This window comes from Ranitomeya imitator, chromosome 2 (genome assembly GCF_032444005.1).
Source record: "Ranitomeya imitator isolate aRanImi1 chromosome 2, aRanImi1.pri, whole genome shotgun sequence".
NCBI lineage: Eukaryota > Metazoa > Chordata > Amphibia > Anura > Dendrobatidae > Ranitomeya > Ranitomeya imitator.
This window is the reverse complement of record NC_091283.1, coordinates 331,963,318-331,982,635: the sequence shown is the minus strand read 5'-3', so window position 1 is coordinate 331,982,635 and position 19,318 is coordinate 331,963,318. Positions and strand designations below refer to the sequence as shown.

Below are 19,318 nucleotides of genomic sequence, written 5' to 3'. Positions count from 1 at the left end.
TGCTAAATGTGGTTTGGGCACACTGCAAGACTCAGAAGCAAGGGGGAGATTTGACATTGAGAGAGCTGCTATTGCTGGATCGGCTTATGGAAGCTATGTTGCTCTTCAAGAGCCTTTGAAACATTAATAATGTGGAAACCTCTGTTTTCCCACTGACAGATTGGATCTGAGTGGGGGCTTGTTTTTTTGCGAGATAAATAGAAATTTTTATTGGTGTTATTTTATCCTACATAACATTAATTTGTAGCTTTTCATTCCATATTTGGGAGGCAGAATGAACTAATAATTGAGCACCATGCTCCACTGGTTCATCCTATGAGGTTTTCTATTAGACTGTGAACATTCATTGTCTTGGAGAATAGTTACATATTTTTTTCTAACTTGCCATTTTTAGGGACAGTTTTAAGTAGAAATATTAAATATGAATTTCAATATAATTAATAATTGTTTTTCTCTTTGACAGATGACTGTACCAGGCGATCAGAGGGACAGATGACCTCTTCAATTTTTAAATCAGATGATTTTGAGCTCTCACAGGATACAATTGAAGTGAATGCCATTACTCCAGATATGCCATCATTCCTTCAAAGCAAAGATCTGTCATCTGATCCTTTGAAACAGGTCTTGTCTTCTGATTCATTACCAACTACTAAGGAAAATCAAAGTCACAAAATAAGCATTAAAAAACAAATTGCTCCTACAGCAAAGAAGCAAAAAATTAACAGACCAGAGAATAGATTTTCTTGTTCCAAGTGTATGAGATGTTTTAACCAGAAATCGCATCTTCTTAGACACCAGAGAACTCACACAGGGGAGAAGCCTTTTTCTTGTTCAGAATGTGGGAAATGTTTTAATGAGAAATCAGATCTTGTTAGTCACCAGAGAACTCACACAGGGGAGAAGCCTTTTTCCTGTTCAGAATGTGGGAAATGTTTTAGCCTGAAATGGAATCTTGTTATTCATCAGAGAACACACACAGGGGAGAAGCCTTTTTCCTGTTCAGAGTGTGGAAAATGTTTTGCATACACATCAACTCTTGTTACACATCAGAGAACTCACACAGGGGAGAAGCCATTTTCATGTTTAGAATGTGGGAAATGTTTTACCGAGAAATCGGCTCTTTTTACACATCAGAGAAGTCACACAGGGGAACAGCCATTTTCATGTTCAGAATGTGGAAAATGTTTTGTGAAGAAATCATCTCTTTTTAGGCACCAGAGTAGTCACAGAGGGGAGAAGCCTTTTTCATGTTCAGAATGTGGGAAATGTTTTAACCAGAAAGCATATCTTGTTAAGCACCAGAGAATTCACACAGGGGAGAAGCCTTTTCCCTGTTTAGAATGTGGGAAACATTTTAATCAGAAATCAGATGTTGTTAAACATCAAAGAACCCACACAGGGGAGAAGCCTTTTAAATGTTCAGAATGTGCGAAATGTTTTACTCAGAAAGCGCATCTTGATGGCCACCAGAGAACCCACACAGGGGAAAAGCCTTTATCATGTTTTTAATGTGGGAAATGTTTTACACAGAAATCAACTCTTAATAAACATCAGAGAAGTTATGGAAGTGCTAAGCAAGGTGAGCTGCTTTGTTGGTGGGGTTGGGGGGTGGTGGGATTGAATGGGAATGTTTGAAGGGGGGGGTGGAAAGCTTTGTATTGAAAATGACAATGTAACATGTCATTTATCTTGTTATTCTTAATAAAAATTTATTTGAATAAAAAAAAAACATCAGAGAAGTTATACAGAGGAGAAGCCTTTTTCATGTTCAGAATGTTAAAAATGTTTTATCCAAAAATTGTATGTTCTTAAAGGGGTTGTCAACTACTAGGAAAACCTTCTGTCATTCCTCATGTTTGACCTCTTAAAAGTAAAAAATGCTCATACTCAGATCCCATGCTGGTGCCGTTCCTGGGGCTCACGTAAGGTTGTTACATCACACAAGCCCTGCGCCCAGTGTCTGCTTCCCTGCCCCCACCTTTGGACGTCTTGAACATCAACAGGAAGCCAGAGCTGCAGCTGCTCTCTAATTTCCTTGTGCTGTTCGATTTGTCCATAGGTGGGGACAGTAACACCAGTGCTGACTTGATGCACAGCTCACATGACTTAACAACCTCACATGAGCATCAGGAATGCAAGTGCTGACACCACTGGAACTGCGCCGTCATGGGAAGTTTGTATAATTGTTTTTATTTTAATAGGACCAAACATGAGAATAGAGAAAGAGTTGTCCAAGTAGTGGACAACCATTTTAAACATCAAAAATCCCATATAGAAGTCATTATCATACCTAGAGTGTGAAAAAGGAATTGTTGGAAAATTCTATTTTGTTGACCATCAAAAATAACTCATACAGGCAGAAACTATACATGTTTTTGGCAAATTGTACAAAAACTGTGAAAGAAATGGTAAACTTCTGTTCTGAATAAAATGCAAGGAAATAGTATTATGGAATAATGGCCTATGTTCATAATTATCATCTGTCTACGTGTGGATATTTTGATTGCTATTGGTGAGTCCCTTCAATTCCCAGAAATTATCAAGGACATGTTATTGTTTCCAATTTTAAGCAATAAAGTCTGTCATCACCCAAAATTCTATGGATTCCACCCAAATTTTCTTGATAACTTGAATGCTTGAACCAGAACACACTGACATAAGGGAGGTACCCCCACATTTTCTCATTGTATAACTCATATTTCTGCCATATTATTGTGTAATGCCTCATTTCCCTTTGATCTTGTACTATAAAAGATCACCATATCCAAAAATAAAGAGAGATTATTCAGATAGACAATAGAAGAGTGTCTCACTGTTTTATTCTTCATAGCTTGGGTACCTAAGACAGAAAAAAGCCTGAGAAGGACTAGAAATCCCTCCTCTAACAACTTGGAGGCCTTCAGCAGGATATAATATTCGAATAATAAAAATATATATAGAATCACGCTATTACAACCCACTGATAGTATGTAGAGAAATACAATTTTACTGGCATTAGCCACAAAACAAAAATTGGCCAGGTGCAAGAATTCTATATTGACACAATGTAGATATATTGTTTGCATGGAAAAATAGCAAACTAGCACGAAACATGATGGTCAATAATTGCATTTAGCCCAGCTTCAGGGGAGTGGGGAGAAAAAAAGGGTTAATAGTAGTCTGCAAACAATGCCTAAAAATGATGAGCTGCAGGAAGAAAGGGTTAATTAATACCAAACAATTGTATAGACTCACTGTATACAAAAGTGATCCAGTAGTCCTGATTCCTATTTACAGGCGCCGTTGAGTAGAAATAAGGGCTAGTAAGTATGTCCTAAGAGCCGAAAAAGGCTGGTATATATATGTCCTGAAATATGAGGAGAACTGCCCCGGCTGGGGATATAATATTCCCCTTCGACTTTCATCTCAGACTGAACAATTGACTGCATCACTCCTGAACAGGAAACCAGATCCCGGGAAAGGCTAGGTTCACATTTGCGGTTGAGTCCACAGCGTATCGTCCGGAACCACAAACGCATGCAAATGCATGATAATGCATCAGCTTACGCATGATGGCAAAATAAATGCAGCGTTTGCATGCGTTTTTACATGCGTTTGTGCTTTTTATGCGCATGCGTTTGATATTTCCAGGAGGGCGTGTCTCAATAGGCGTGTCTAAATCAGTTCCTGGACATGCGCAGTCCGAAGTACGCAAGCTCATTGAACACATGCTTACGCAAAGACATGCGTACGCATGCGTTCCCATAGACAGTAATGCTTTTTTTAAACCCACTCATATTTGACAGAAAATTGCCGCCTCAAAAATTGCAACATGGTGTGTTAGCCGCGCCCTGCCGCACACCGCGAAAAACGCATGCGTAAGCAAACGCGGGTGAACGCATGCACCTGCGTCTACAATGTCAAAGATAGGAAATCAAGACGCATGCGGATGTATGCGTCAGAAACGCTGCGGACACAACCGCAAATGTGATACCAGCCTAAGTGAGTAGATTTATTACTCACACAGTTTTCTCTCGGGGGAAGGAGGCTTTCTAGAGTAAATCTTTGGGGATTTCTAACGGGAAAGCCCTCAGGTAAAAGAAAGTATGTTATTTGTTGTCTCATGTTTGTCTATTGTTTGTGTAAGTGCTGTTAACAATTGTTCTTGGTTTGTTATGAAGTGGATGATTTTCCATCATTTGTTTTGTCTGTATCTATAACAAGTATTCCTGACTGTTTGTAATTATGTCAATTGTTAATACTGTAAATATTGTAATTATAATGTCTTTATTGTCTTATACCTGCTCTGCTATACTTGTCCTATATTCTATGTTTCTTTCCTTCTTTATTACTTTTATTCTGCTTTTGATTAGCTAATTATATTAGTTCAGTTTATTGGTGCCTTGTCAGTTGTTAAATGAGAAGTAGTGCTGTGCTGAACTGTTCTGATTATACTGCCGTCCTGATATATTGCTGTGTTGTGGGGTATAGAGCAGCGTTGGTGATGTGTGCTCAATGTATAAATAGCCTTCAGTGAGCAAGATAAAACTCTCCGGTTCGTTGCTACTCGAAAAAACTTACAGGAAGGTCTCGGGTGGGAGTCTGTAGTGAAGTGGGAAAAATCACGTGAAGACAATCTAGGTGAACATAAATGCTTATTTTTTTATACAATCCCGTACTCAGATAGGATATTAATTAGAGGATATAGGAACCAAGTAGGAGATTCCACAGATAGATGTGATTTAGGTTTTTGTCCATCAGCACTAGAGCATTTTTTATAAAATGTGGGGATCGGGAAAGTGCAGAAGGACTGCGTGTATGAATGTGATTGAAATATCAGACAAATGCTTCCCATGTGTGTGCACCACATGCTGTGTGAAAAGTGTCTATGTTCAGTTCACCAGTATAGGTGCAGAGAATACTCTTGTCATATAGTAACTCACCCTCATGGATTGTACAAAAGCTGGGAAGATATATTAGACTCTAGATGGTATATGCCAAGGTGGCAAGATAATGTCACGCACGAATATTATCTTATTGAACCCGGCGTGGATTCAGGAATAGACCTTGCATATTCAGAGTCTAGTAAGGACTCAGATCCAGATGTATGAGGAGTATACAGCGCTTGTGGTAGGAACTGCGTTGTTCATAGTGATCTACTTTTTCAGGACAGTGTGCATCAGCATCAGGACAGAACAGTGAGTTGCGGTTCAGCTTTTTGCTTTGGAAGCAGGATTGCTGGCTATCATAGTAGACCAGTGGGATCCAGCTTATACATAACAGGGCTGAAGATAGAGGTCGCTACCTTTGACCGCTGTTATGGGTGCTAGACACACCAGGTCAGGACAGATTACGGATCCAAGATACTGGTGCGTCTTGAGTAGGGTCATAAAGCAGTTAAGAATACCGCTAAAAATTCTTGAAAAGGCAGGAATGCCAAGAAATGGATGTTTGGATGCTGAGAGATGGAAGCATTTAAGTAATGAGCATGCCGCATTGCATGGATTGATAAATATGACTATGGGGTGCAAGTTGCAGCATGGATCAGTAGCTCTGAATAACATGGTCCATGCTTAAATACTGAGAATGTGATCCATGCTTAAATACTGAGAAAGAGGAATGTGATGAAGTTAGAATGAAAGAATGTATGGGAGACAATGTGCAGTGTCTCCACACACACAGGCTGCTCCCCCCCCTCACAAAGTCATTCTATGTTTCCACAGCTCCCTCCACCCCTGTAAGAGCGGGGGATGAGATCAGCCCCCCTTCTGAAAGCAGCCCAAAAAAGGACGAAGCTGCGCAAGAACAGGAGATTTATTCCGTCACTGCAGCCTCGACACCAGTACAATACCCTTCTTGCCTGACTCGTATAGCCTCATCTCCATCCCATCACTGTCATCCCCGATGGGACTTCCAGCACTTGGACTCTGCTATGTGCAGACCCTGGTGATATACCAACAGCCAGGGGCCCCATGGGTGCCAGCCACGGGGGAGTGCTGATCCCCATGTCTCCACAGATGCAAACTAGCTCACGTGTATATGATGTTTTCCCTCTCCCTGATACTCATTACCATGGGTTGCCATAGGGGTCCACAGACAGTTTCTCAACTCCGGTAAGGAAGAGCCCCAACCACAAAATTTAATTCCTCATTCTCCCCACCGTAGGAAACATTTCACTTGCAGACAACACTTACCCCTCATAACTGTGATTTGAAAAACCCCAGAGAAGCCATAGTTCTAAAATGTATGTTTCTGACAGGATTGAAAGAAGATCTAAGAACAGAAGTGATGAGGGTACGGCCAGAATGTATATACAATTCTTTCCCATGTTTAGAGGGACAGAGGACCAGATTAACAGTTGGAAAGCAAAGAAGCAGCAAAGGCCAACTCCTGTTATGGTGAACATACCTCCGGATGCATTTAATAATTCTGTGAAAACTGCAGTGCACGCAGCAGGCATATATCACAGGGGAACAGGGGGAGGAGAGAAGAAAAGGAAAGATGGGATAGTTCACCAAGAGAAGTGTAAACAAAAATATGGGTTCCACGAAGGATGGCTATCACTATTGTAAGAGGCTGGACCAGGGCAGTAGTCATGGCCAAACACTCTGGTATATCTCTGCCCTGGCCCCCTATTACATGACAACATTGTCCATCACTTAGTCTACCTGTGGCCCCATTCTCTGCACCATCAGGGTCGCCTCTGTTTCGCTGTGGGTTCCCATCAGTCGGTGTAATAAAGATTGAGATATAGTCCTTTTCAACTTTCAAATCAACAACTTTACTGTTAGTTTTACGCAGCACATCCAGATACTTCACAGCAATTACAACAGAATCAGCATTACACATTTCCTCTTCTCTCCCTGCACCATAATACATTCCAGAGTCGGACCATGCCACACGGGCCCTCAGTGTCTTCCCAATTCAGATCTGACATGGTTAGGCCTTCCTTAGTCTGTTTCGCCCCAGACAAGTGAGTTTCCATTTCCAAAGCTAGTTATCACCAGGCGAGTGACCTGCTCTTCAGTATTGTGTTCTGTGATGTTCCCGTATTGTCCTGCACCCAACTCACTGTTTCTGGGTTCTTCCCCAGCCACCGCTTTGCCCCGATACTGGGAACATCTGCCAAAGCTATAAGTTGGGACATTCTAGGGCTACCTGTGCCCGCGTACTGTCTTCTTTCCTTCTTTACTACTGCTGTGCTGGCCTCCGCTTTCTCTGGCCTGATGCTGTGGATGGCAGGGCTCTCTCTTCTTAGTCAAGTAAATTTGTGTGGTAGCTGCTAATGTCCTGGGCACTTAAGCCCATGTGGACTGTTTGGGCGCTCGGGCCCTTCTGAACTCAATGAGAAAATGTTCCCTCTCTAGCTGCAGCTGACCCCTCCTACATTAACTAGTAATATGTACACTGATCCACAACCATGCTATCCTAGGTGTACCAAAATGCCCCAACTAGTGGCCAAACTTCAGTACTACATTGTCCCTATATAACAGGCACACCAAATAGCAATATATATACATTTAGCAGAACAAGACATGGTAATACACTTGTTCGTGTAGCAGTACTATTTAAGGGGTGATAATACACTAAACTGTAGCAATACCAACATGTGTTAACCTATACACATACACTGAAAATATATGGCACCGGGACGAGAGGGAAAGGCAATAACATATTTTACTATACCGCCTACACTATCACACAAATAAAACTTCCTAATGGGATACAATTAAAATGCCTGATTGATTCGGGGCGAGCCATACTATTATAAGAAAAAGGATATGCCACAACGATTCATGTCAGAAAACCGACCAGGGTTTAGGAGCTGGTGGAACAGTCCATCCCTTACATGAAACAGAACCCATGAATTGCTAGTCTCAGATAACTGTCCTCTAAGCTTGATAGGTGCTGATATCCTAGGTGCTATGAACGCAGTTATTAATTAAGTTTGGAAGAAAAGTATTACTGTTACAGGCCCATTGTCTGGAGCAACCCTCTCCACCATGATATCTCTAATTTAGGTACGGTCTATGACGAAGAACTGCAAATTGACAAAGATGAGGCCATTCAGCAAATGCTCGAGCAAATATCAGCTGCAGTATGGGTAAAGGATAAGAGAGACGTTGGTTTGTTAATAATAACACCAGAATCCATCAAATTGATTGGTGTGCAGTCAAAGTCACTGTAGAAGCGAGGTGCTGGTAGAACAGACCGTGGTGGTCCCCGAAAGAAATAGCAAAAATTTAATGGAATGATTTGCAACCATCTGTGGAATTTTATTTTAGACAAAAAAAATAACAAAAAAATTGGTCCAAAACCCAGTAAAGTAGAGACACCCGACGTTTCGATCCTCCCGAGTCTTAATCATGAGGTTTACTAAAAGACAAAAGGTAAGTGAATAAAAAACATGTACATATATACAAGAAAAACAATAAGAACATACAGAAAAAAAAACAATATAGCACTAAAAAGAAATTCTCAAGGTGCAAATGGCACAAATAGAGTTGTAACCAGGTCTAATACATTAGTCGATATCTAGCTACATAATATAGAGCCATATGAATAGGAATAAGGTAGGGAATAACTCATACAGTATCAACAGGTTTATGAGCATGCTTGAGTCCTAAATAGGGTAGGGAATAAGTCATACAGTATCAACAAGTTTATGAGCATGCTTGAGTCCTAAAGAGATAGGTGTAGGACATAAAAGACCTAGGATAGGAGGTCCCAATAATTTAGAGAACCAGGAAGCAAGAACAAGGGGAATAATCCAAAATAGCATTTGTATGGTAAATACCTTGGGTTCAAAAGGAATGGGAGCCAGGGATAGAGAATAGCTGTATATAAGCTTCCATGCTAGAGAATATGGTAGAGAAACATATTGTAAGAGAAAGGTCACAAATAGAAAATGTATAGTACAGTACCTATGTAGTAAGGGACGTACCGGATAATGGTAGGCTGTAAATAAATGGTAACCTTGGGGAAGGATAAAAGGGGATCAACGCCGGGTATACCTCTATATGAAGTAAATATACCTTTGGAGGATATGAAATGTACCAGGTAATGATAATTTTTATTTTTAAGACCAGGTGTGTCTCTATGTTGATTGTATGTACCTTAACCCCTTCATGACCCAGCCTATTTTGACCTTAAAGACCTTGCCGTTTTTTGCAATTCTGACCAGTGTCCCTTTATGAGGTAATAACTCAGGAACGCTTCAACGGATCCTAGCGGTTCTGAGATTGTTTTTTCGTGACATATTGGGCTTCATGTTAGTGGTAAATTTAGGTCAATAAATTCTGCGTTTATTTGTGATAAAAACGGAAATTTGGCGAAAATTTTGAAAATTTCGCAATTTTCACATTTTGACTTTTTATTCTGTTAAACCAGAGAGATATGTGACACAAAATAGTTAATAAATAACATTTCCCACACGTTTACTTTACATCAGCACAATTTTGGAAACAAAATTTTTTTTTGTTAGGAAGTTATAAGGGTTAAAATTTGACCAGCGATTTGTCATTTTTACAACGAAATTTACAAAACCATTTTTTTTAGGGACCACCTCACATTTGAAGTCAGTTTGAGGGGTCTATATGGCTGAAAATACCCAAAAGTGACACCATTCTAAAAACTGCACCCCTCAAGGTACTCAAAACCACATTCAAGAAGTTTATTAACCCTTCAGGTGCTTCACAGCAGCAGAAGCAACATGGAAGGAAAAAATGAACATTTAACTTTTTAGTCACAAAAATTATCTTTTAGCAACAATTTTTTTATTTTCCCAATGGTAAAAGGAGAAACTGAACCACGAAAGTTGTTGTCCAATTTGTCCTGAGTACGCTGATACCTCATATGTGGGGGTAAACCACTGTTTGGGCGCACGGCAGGGCTTGGAAGGGAAGGAGCGCCATTTGACTTTTTGAATCAAAAATTGGCTCCACTCTTTAGCGGACACCATGTCACGTTTGGAGAGCCCCCGTGTGCCTAAAAATTGGAGCTCCCCCACAAGTGACCCCATTTTGGAAACTAGACGCCCCAAGGAACTTATCTAGATGCATAGTGAGCACTTTGAACCCCCAGGTGCTTCACAAATTAATCCGTAAAAATGAAAAAGTACTTTTTTTTCACAAAAAAATTCTTTTAGCCTCAATTTTTTCATTTTCACATGGGCAACAGGATAAAATGGATCCTAAAATGTGTTGGGCAATTTCTCCTGAGTACACCAATACCTCACATGTGGGGGTAAACCACTGTTTGGGTACATGGTAAGGCTCGGAAGGGAAGGAGCGCCATTTGACTTTTTGAATGAAAAATTATTTCCATCGTTAGCGGACACCATGTCGCGTTTGGAGAGCTCCTGTGTGCCTAAACATTGGCGCTCCCCCAGAAGTGACCCCATTTTGGAAACTAGACCCCCCAAGGAACTTATTTAGATGCCTAGTGAGCACTTTAAACCCTCAGGTGCTTCACAAATTGATCTGTAAAAATGAAAAAGTACTTTTTTTTCACAAAAAAATTCTTTTCGCCTCAATTTTTTCATTTTCACATGGGCAGTAGGGTAAAATGGATCATAAAATTTGTTGGGCAATTTCTCCCGAGTACGTCGATACCTCATATGTGGGGGTAAACCACTGTTTGGGCACTCGGCAGGGCTCGGAAGGGAAGGCGCGCCATTTGACTTTTTGAATGGAAAATTAGCTCCAATTGTTAGCGGACACCATGTCGCGTTTGGAGAGCCCCTGTGTGCCTAAACATTGGAGCTCCCCCACAAGTGACCCCATTTTGGAAACTAGACCCCCCAAGGAACTTATCTAGATGCATATTGAGCACTTTAAACCCCCAGGTGCTTCACAGAAGTTTATAACGCAGAGCCATGAAAATAAAAAATAATTTTTCTTTCCTCAAAAATGATTTTTTAGCCTGGAATTTCCTATTTTGCCAAGGATAATATGAGAAATTGGACCCCAAATATTGTTGTCCTGTTTGTCCTGAGTACGCAGATACCCAATATGTGGGGGTAAACCACTGTTTGGGCGCACGGCAGGGCTCGGAAGGGATGGCACGCCATTTGGCTTTTTAAATGGAAAATTAGCTCCAATCATTAGCGGACACCATGTCACGTTTGGAGAGCCCCTGTGTGCCTAAACATTGGAGATCCCCCAGAAATGACACCATTTTGGAAACTAGACCCCCAAAGGAACTAATCTAGATGTGTGGTGAGGACTTTGAACCCCCAAGTGCTTCACAGAAGTTTATAACGCAGAGCCATGAAAAAAAAAAAAAATTATTTTCTCAAAAATGATCTTTTAGCCCAGAATTTTTTATTTTCCCAAGGGTTACAGAAGAAATTGGACCCCAAAAGTTGTTGTCCAGTTTCTCCTGAGTACGCTGATACCCCATATGTGGGGGTAAACCACTGTTTGGGCACATGCCGAGGCTCGGAAGTGAAGTAGTGACGTTTTGAAATGCAGACTTTGATGGAATGCTCTGTGGGCGTCACGTTGCGTTTGCAGAGCCCCTGATGTGGCTTACCAGTAGAAACCCCCCACAAGTGACCGCATTTTGGAAACTAGACCCCGAAAGGAACTTATCTAGATGTGTGGTGAGCACTTTGAACCCCCAAGTGCTTCATAGAAGTTTATAATGCAGAGCCGTGAAAATAATAAATACGTTTTCTTTCCTCAAAAATAATTATTTAGCCCAGAATTTTTTATTTTCCCAAGGGTTACAGGAGAAATTGGACCCCAAAAGTTGTTGTCCAGTCTCTCCTGAGTACGCTGATACCCCATGAGTGGGGGTAAACCACTGTTTGGGCACACGTCGGGGCTCAGAAGGGAAGTAGTGACTTTTGAAATGCAGACTTTGATGGAATGGTCTGCGGGTGTCACGTTGCGTTTGCAGAGCCCCTGGTGTGCCTAAACAGTAGAAACCCCCACAAGTGACCCCATTTTAGAAATTAGACCCCCCAAGGAACTTATCTAGATATGTGGTGAGCACTTTGAACCCCCAAGTGCTTCACAGACGTTTACAACGCAGAGCCGTGAAAATAAAAAATCATTTTTCTTTCCTCAAAAATTATGTTTTAGCAAGCATTTTTTTTGATTCACAAGGGTAACAGGAGAAATTGGACCCCAGTAATTGTTGCGCAGTTTGTCCTGAGTATGCTGGTACCCCATATGTGGGGGTAAACCACTGTTTGGGCACACGTCAGGGCTCGGAAGTGAGGGAGCACCATTTGACTTTTTGAATACGAGATTGGCTGGAATCAATGGTGGCGCCATGTTGAGTTTGGAGACCCCTGATGTGCCTAAACAGTGGTAACCCCTCAATTCTACCTCCAACACTAACCCCAACACACCCCTAACCCTAATCCCAACTGTAGCCATAACCCTAAACACAACCCTAACCGCAACACACCCCTAACCACAACCCTAACCCCAACACACCCCTAACCATAAACACAACCCTAATTCCAACCCTAACCCTAAGGCTATGTGCCCACGTTGCGGATTCGTGTGAGATATTTTCGCACCATTTTTGAAAAATCCGCGGGTAAAAGGCACTGCGTTTTACCTGCGGATTTTCCGCGGATTTCCAGTGTTTTTTGTGCGGATTTCACCTGCGGATTCCTATTGAGGAACAGGTGTAAAACGCTGCGGAATCCGCACAAAGAATTGACATGCTGCGGAAAATACAACGCAGCGTTTCCGCGTGGTATTTTCTGCACCATGGGCACAGCGGATTTGGTTTCCATATGTTTACATGGTACTGTAAACCTGATGGAACACTGCTGCGAATCCGCAGCCAAATCCGCACCGTGTGCACATAGCCTAATTCTAAAGGTATGTGCACACGCTGCGGAAAACGCTGCGGATCCGCAGCAGTTTCCCATGAGTTTACAGTTCAATGTAAACCTACGGGAAACAAAAATCGCTGTGCCCATGCTGCGGAAAAACTGCACGGAAACGCAGCGGTTTACATTCCGCAGCATGTCACTTCTTTGTGCGGATTCCGCAGCGGTTTTACAACTGCTCAAATAGAAAATCGCAGTTGTAAAACCGCAGTGAAATGCGCAGAAAAACCGCGGTAAATCCGCCATAAATCCGCAGCGGTTTAGCACTGCGGATTTATCAAATCCGCAGCGGAAAAATCCGCAGAGGACCAGAATACGTGTGCACATACCGAAACCCTAACCCTAGCCCTAACCCTAGCCCTGACCCTAACCCTACCCCTAGCCCTAACCCTAACCCTACCGCTAGCCCTAACCCTAACCCTAGCTCTAACCCTACCCCTAACCCTAACCCTACCCCTAACCCTAACCCTACCCCTAACCCTAACCCTAACCCTATTCTAACATTAGTGGAAAAAAAAAATTTCTTTATTTTTTTATTGTCCCTACCTATGGGGGTGACAAAGGGGGGGGGTCATTTATTATTTTTTTTATTTTGATCACTGAGATAGATTATATCTCAGTGATCAAAATGCACTTTGGAACGAATCTGCCGGCCGGCAGATTCGGCGGGCGCACTGCGCATGCGCCCGCCATTTTGGAAGATGGCGGCGCACAGGGAGAAGACAGACGGGACCCCGGCTGGATCGGTAAGTATGATGGGGTGGGGGGGACCACGGGGGGAGGGGATCGGACCCCTGGGGGGGGATCGGAGTGCGGGAGGGGTGGAACGGAGCACGGGGGGAGTGGAACGGAGCACGGGGGGCTGGAATGGAGCACGGGGGGGTGGAACGGAGCACCGGGGGGGTGGATCGGAGTGCAGGGGGGGTGATTGGAGCACGGGGGGGTGATTGGAGCACGGGGGGAGCGGACAAGAGCACGGGGGGGAGCGGAGCACTGGACGGAGGGGAGCCGGAGCAGTGTACCGGCCAGATCGGAGGGCTGGGGGGGCGATCGGAGGGGTGGGGTGGGGGCACACTAGTATTTCCAGCCATGGCCGATGATATTTCAGCATCGGCCATGGCTGGATTGTAATATTTCACCCGTTATAATGGGTGAAATATTACAAATCGCTCTGATTGGCAGTTTCACTTTCAACAGCCAATCAGAGCGATCGTAGCCAAGAGGGGGTGAAGCCACCCCCCCTGGGCTAAACTACCACTCCCCCTGTCCCTGCAGATCGGGTGAAATGGGAGTTAACCCTTTCACCCGATCTGCAGGGACGCGATCTTTCCATGACGCCGCATAGGCGTCATGGGTCGGAATGGCACCGACTTTCATGACGCCTACGTGGCGTCAAAGGTCGGGAAGGGGTTAAAGGGCTTTGAATGGAGGCCCGATAGAGTCTTGTGCAATAAAAAGCGTTGCTGTTTGTATGTGATATATTTTCCGTATCTGGTATGGTAAGATATACGTGTTGTTTCGTACTTATAGTCAGAATAGTGCCAATCATTGGTGGCCAATGGTGGTAACTGCGTCCTAGAGATGAAATATAAGGAGCTTAGATAAGTTTCTATTAGGCTGTGAAAGCGGCACACTATATGTGGAGAGACTGTACCTGAGGCTGTAGAACCGTCGGCGATATGCTTGCGCCCTGTTCCCCTGGCTGGCGTGGAGTGAGAGCACATGTGGGAGGTATAAATAGCAATGCAGCTGCATACTAATGAGTGCAGAGCGGCTTAGTGTTGTGTGCTACCAGAACAACATAGAGACGGGGCGGGTATGAAGCGGGCCATAGTGACAGGGCTATTGTAACCACTGGTTTGTTCAGGTGTGATAAAGACTGGGGGTGGATAGGGATAGAAGGATGAAGAAACAGACTATTGAATGGGGCTAATGGACTCACCATTAGAATGTAGTGTCAGCGCGTCTGTAGAAAATAAAGGAAAAGTAGTAACAGTTTAAAGTAGCCAATTGATCTCACGATGAAGGCCTTTGGGAGCCAAGATATCCAATCTGTGGATCCAAAAATATTCCCTTGCTTTAAGTAATTTAATATGGTTCCCATCCCTTCTTGGTCTGGGTACCTGCTCAATAACTAGATATTTTAGTTGTGCCACGGTATGTTTATTTGCTACAAAATGGTCCGGTAGAGGCAACCATGTTTTGCCACAACGTATGGTGGATTTGTGGCTTGCAATATGATCTTTTACATGTTACGTTGTTTCCCCCACGTACAGGAGGCCACATGGGCATTTTATTACGTAAACAGCAAAATTAGCGTCGCAGGTATGGAAGCAACATATAGGGTAGGATTTTCCAGTTCTAGGGTGTGTGACACAGTCGGATTTAATAATATATGAGCATGCTGCGCAATTAAGGCAGGGGAAGGTGCCATTACGGCGTGCGCTGAGGAGTCACTGGGTGGCGGTGGGTTGTGAATTGCCTATTTCTGCTCGTACTAGTCTATCCCTTATCTTGGGAGCTCTTCTACTACACATAAGTGTAGGGGCGGTGAAGCATTCGATGTTGGGGTAGGTTTTATCGAGAAGTGGCCAGTGTTTCCTGATAATGGAGTGCACTTTGGGCATGAGGGGATGGTAAGTATGTACGAAAGGGACCCTTTCCTTTGCATTAAGTGGGGGTGGAGAGGGTTGTGGGTTAAGAGTAAGGGCCTTCTCCTGTTCTAGCAAGCGCTTACGGTATCTCCTATCCCTAAATTTCTCTGTCATGTCCTGAAGGCGAATGGGGAGAATACTGGGGCTAGAGACTATTCTGTATACTCTTTTGAATTTGGATCTTGGGAGGCTGTTTTTGGTTGCTCTGGGATGACTACTTGAGTAATGAAGCAAGCTGTTACAGTCAGTAGGTTTTGTGAACAAGTCAGTAGAAAGTTTACCCCTAGAGTCTTTCTGTACCATGGTATCAAGAAAGGAGATTTTGCTCATATTGTGATTGATAGTGAACTGTTGTTCAGGGTAGACAGAGTTCAGGTGTAGATGAAATGATTGAAGTAGTTCCAATGATCCCATCCAAATGAGAAAGATATCGTCTATATAGCGATGGTAACATATAGTATGGCCGGTAAACTGAGTCTCTGAGTAAATATAGTTCTCTTCGAAGAGGTTCATATACACATTAGCTTAGGCTGGTGTGACATTGGAACCCATCGCGGTCCCACGTGTCTGAACATAGAATACATCTTCGTAAAGAAAACATTTTTCATAAAGAACCAATTTGAGGAGTTCTAGGCGGAATTGTATGGAACTTGGTGACATGTTAGAAGTTTCTAGAAGTGTTTTTGTTGCCAGGATACCTCTCTCATGAGGGATTGATGTATGTAAGCTGTTCACATCAAGTGTTACTAGTATACTATCAGGCGGTACCAATATTAAAATATTATAAATTTTATTGAATATGATTAAAATGATTTAAAAAATACCAAACAAAGCTATAAGAGCCACACAAAAGAAGAACACACAGACAAGGAGACCTATGGACAATGCCAATTGAATGTCTATAAACCAGGTATGTTAAGAATTTATGCCATAATTCATGAAACTTTCATGCGCAACAAGATATATAGTCAGCCTGACATAATAATACTAGAAACGATGCGCCTTATGTGCAAAAAATGCTACAAAAGTGACGGCTAGCAAATGCTACTTAAAGTGCCTGGTATATTCACAACCAATTGCTCAATTTAATACTAACCCCTTCCATATGGTGGGTATTGTACCATTCCATAAGACTATCTCATATATAGCGTGACCAACAATGAATGATCCCCACTATGGTACTATTTAAAAACAATATTTTATTGAACAAGACAATTCCATAAAACAATATATTAAATATCCATAACTGCATGTAACAATAGAGTGCAAATTCCACAGACAAGGGACTATGATGCCGTAGGTAATCTCTCAAAGAATGTAGGCTGATATATGCATAGGTTGTAATAGTCTGCCAATATTTAACCACACCACAATCAAGATTGAAATAGTCTCTCAGCAGTGTGAGCAAAGGGTAAACAGTGCCGATGCTCCGAAAAGAAAAATAGACCTATATGTGTGCCCTATTCGCTGACACTGCCTGAACTAGTAACATTAGTAAGATACATAGAGTGTGTGGCTAAGTGGCAATAAAATAATTACCTGGCAATCGGCCCGTGAAGATACCTCGGCGTCCCTCTGCCCTGACGCGCGTTTCGCAATGCTTCTTCGGGAGGCGTGTCAGGGCAGGGGGTAAGCCGGGTTAAATAGGGCAAGCCTCTACAATGATTGGATCTGTATAATTAAAAGACCGTGTTCAGCTGGAAGACGTGACGCCTATCCCACACGCATTAGTGAGACCAGCGTGTGGCGGTGTATGAAGCCCAAAAGTGCGACAAGCGGTGATTGTACGTAAACCGGAGGTACCCGGAAGTGAAGTCAAAAAAGGCACCGCTGTACGGAGTTCTTCACAACCTAAGCTCAATGACGCATTCGCAGATCCGCAGTAATCTGTGGCAAATGGAGAGTCGGATCGCGGTCACGAGGTCGGAGAGGCCGGGTCCACCTAGGTGTGACGCGGCGTCCCCAGCCCCTATCGACCGCTATCCGCCCTCTCCTCAGGTCTGCGTTCCGCGCATGCGTGCCGCCCATGGAAGGAGAAGGGACACCGTTCTATAAATCTGTAAGTATGTAGGTTGCGACTTGCTATATACGTAATATGTGTCCAAAAGAAGTGCCTATGTGCCAACTTGTCAAAAAAGATCCAAAATATGGATCTATATACCTGAGTGTAAAAAAATGTGTAAATATGACTCAACGTGCTAATAAATATGCAGAATAAATAAACTTATCTAAAATCAGCGATTCGCTGAAGATAATCCTCAACTAGTGACATGACCTTAATCATCATCCCTATATGCAATAAATATATCTATTAAAAGATCCTCAGATTGTGATGTGGGCTACTACCTATCCCAGTGAATACATATCCATGTTATATGCTAAATGTGAATCTCATGTGCATGTGTAGATAACAATTCTAAAAATGGTTAATAACAACCTCTACTATACAAAGTCTACACTGGTTTCTTCATCCAACATAGACATACATAATTTACTACTAAATTATAAGTAATAATAATACAAACAGTCCATACAATCCCCCCATGGACGGGGTAATGGAATCTATAATTAGCTGATATATTCCAGATGAATAATGATCTCTCGATGTTGTCTTCCTCCATTCAATAGCCGATTTCTTCCGTCCAATCAAAGAAGATGGTACTCTCAAGTAATAGGCAATAAACACTCTGCAGTAAAGAAAGAACAGGTAAGTTAAAAACCCTCAAAAACCCATAAAAAAGGAGAGAAATATCACGGCCCACCTAATAGGTCAATGACAAACCCCCTACCACTCTACTATCCTCTAGAAGTATCTCTTACAAAAACGCACTAAATCCAAAACTCTCGTTTAATCCCTGTGGTACTAAGGTTCCCAATCTGTAAATCCATTGGCTTTCCTTTGTTGCCAATCTTTTGCCCATGTCGCCCCCCCCTAGGTCCTAGATCCAACATATCGATACCTGTGACTGACAATAGCTTGGAATTGCACTGATGGTAGCGCCTGAAATGTTTGGGGAGGGTTTTAAGCGTGGTTTCATCCATGGTGTTTTTGGCCTTGTCAATGTCTAAGCAGTGTTCCCTGACCCTGATTTTCAATTCACGACTAGTCATACCGATGTAAACTTTCCCACATGGGCACACTGCATGGTATATAATACCCCTAGATGAACATGTAATATGCGCCCTGATGTCAAGCATCCTAGTGCCATCGTGATTTTGAAAGGTAGTTTTCTTCATATTAGCGCACCCCTTGCAAATACCACATGGGAAGAATCCCTGTCTAACGGTGGACCTCTTATCTCTGGCTACTCTTTTGGGATCATAGGCACTGTGTACCAAAATGTCCCGTAGACTAAGTGCTCGTCTAGCTACTAGGGAAGGTTGTTCTGGTAGGATTTTCCGTAAACAGGATCTTCCAATGTTTTTGGACAATACTGCGTAGATCATGCCATTCATTGCTGAAGTTGGTAATAAACCTTACCTGGTTGTCCTGCCCTTCCGTTATTGGGGTGATTTGGTTTTTATGTAAAAGTTGTTGTCGAGGAGTCTTTTTCGCTCTCCAATAACCCCTCTGAATAACTCGTCGGTTATATCCCCTATCTTGGAATCTCTCCCTCAGAGATTTGGCTTGTGCCTCGAATTGTTCTTCCTCGGAGCAGATCTTTTTGATGCGTAAGTATTGGCTAGTCGGTATACTGTTGGTGGTGGATTTTGGATGTGATGACGATGCGTGTAGCAAAGAGTTCGTTGCCGTGGGTTTGCGGAACACTGTTGTTGATAAATGTCCATCAGGTAGGGCTGTAATGAATAGGTCCAAAAAATCAATCTC

At 42.7% G+C, this 19,318-nt stretch overlaps 1 protein-coding gene across 2 annotated transcripts in view; it reads left to right on the top strand.

The window, feature by feature from the left end:
• Positions 1-2,795, top strand: part of LOC138663588 (zinc finger protein 773-like) — a 44,988-nt gene extending 42,193 nt beyond the window's left edge. The window contains exon 7 of one of the 2 annotated variants that reach the window (XM_069749848.1): positions 464-2,795. In XM_069749848.1, the coding sequence (XP_069605949.1) occupies positions 464-1,509 (1,046 nt within the window). In that variant the 3' untranslated portion in view covers positions 1,510-2,795. The remainder of the gene's footprint in view (positions 1-463) is intronic. The other variant, XM_069749846.1, reaches the window with a different exon arrangement.
• Positions 2,796-19,318: the final 16,523 nt, after the last annotated feature.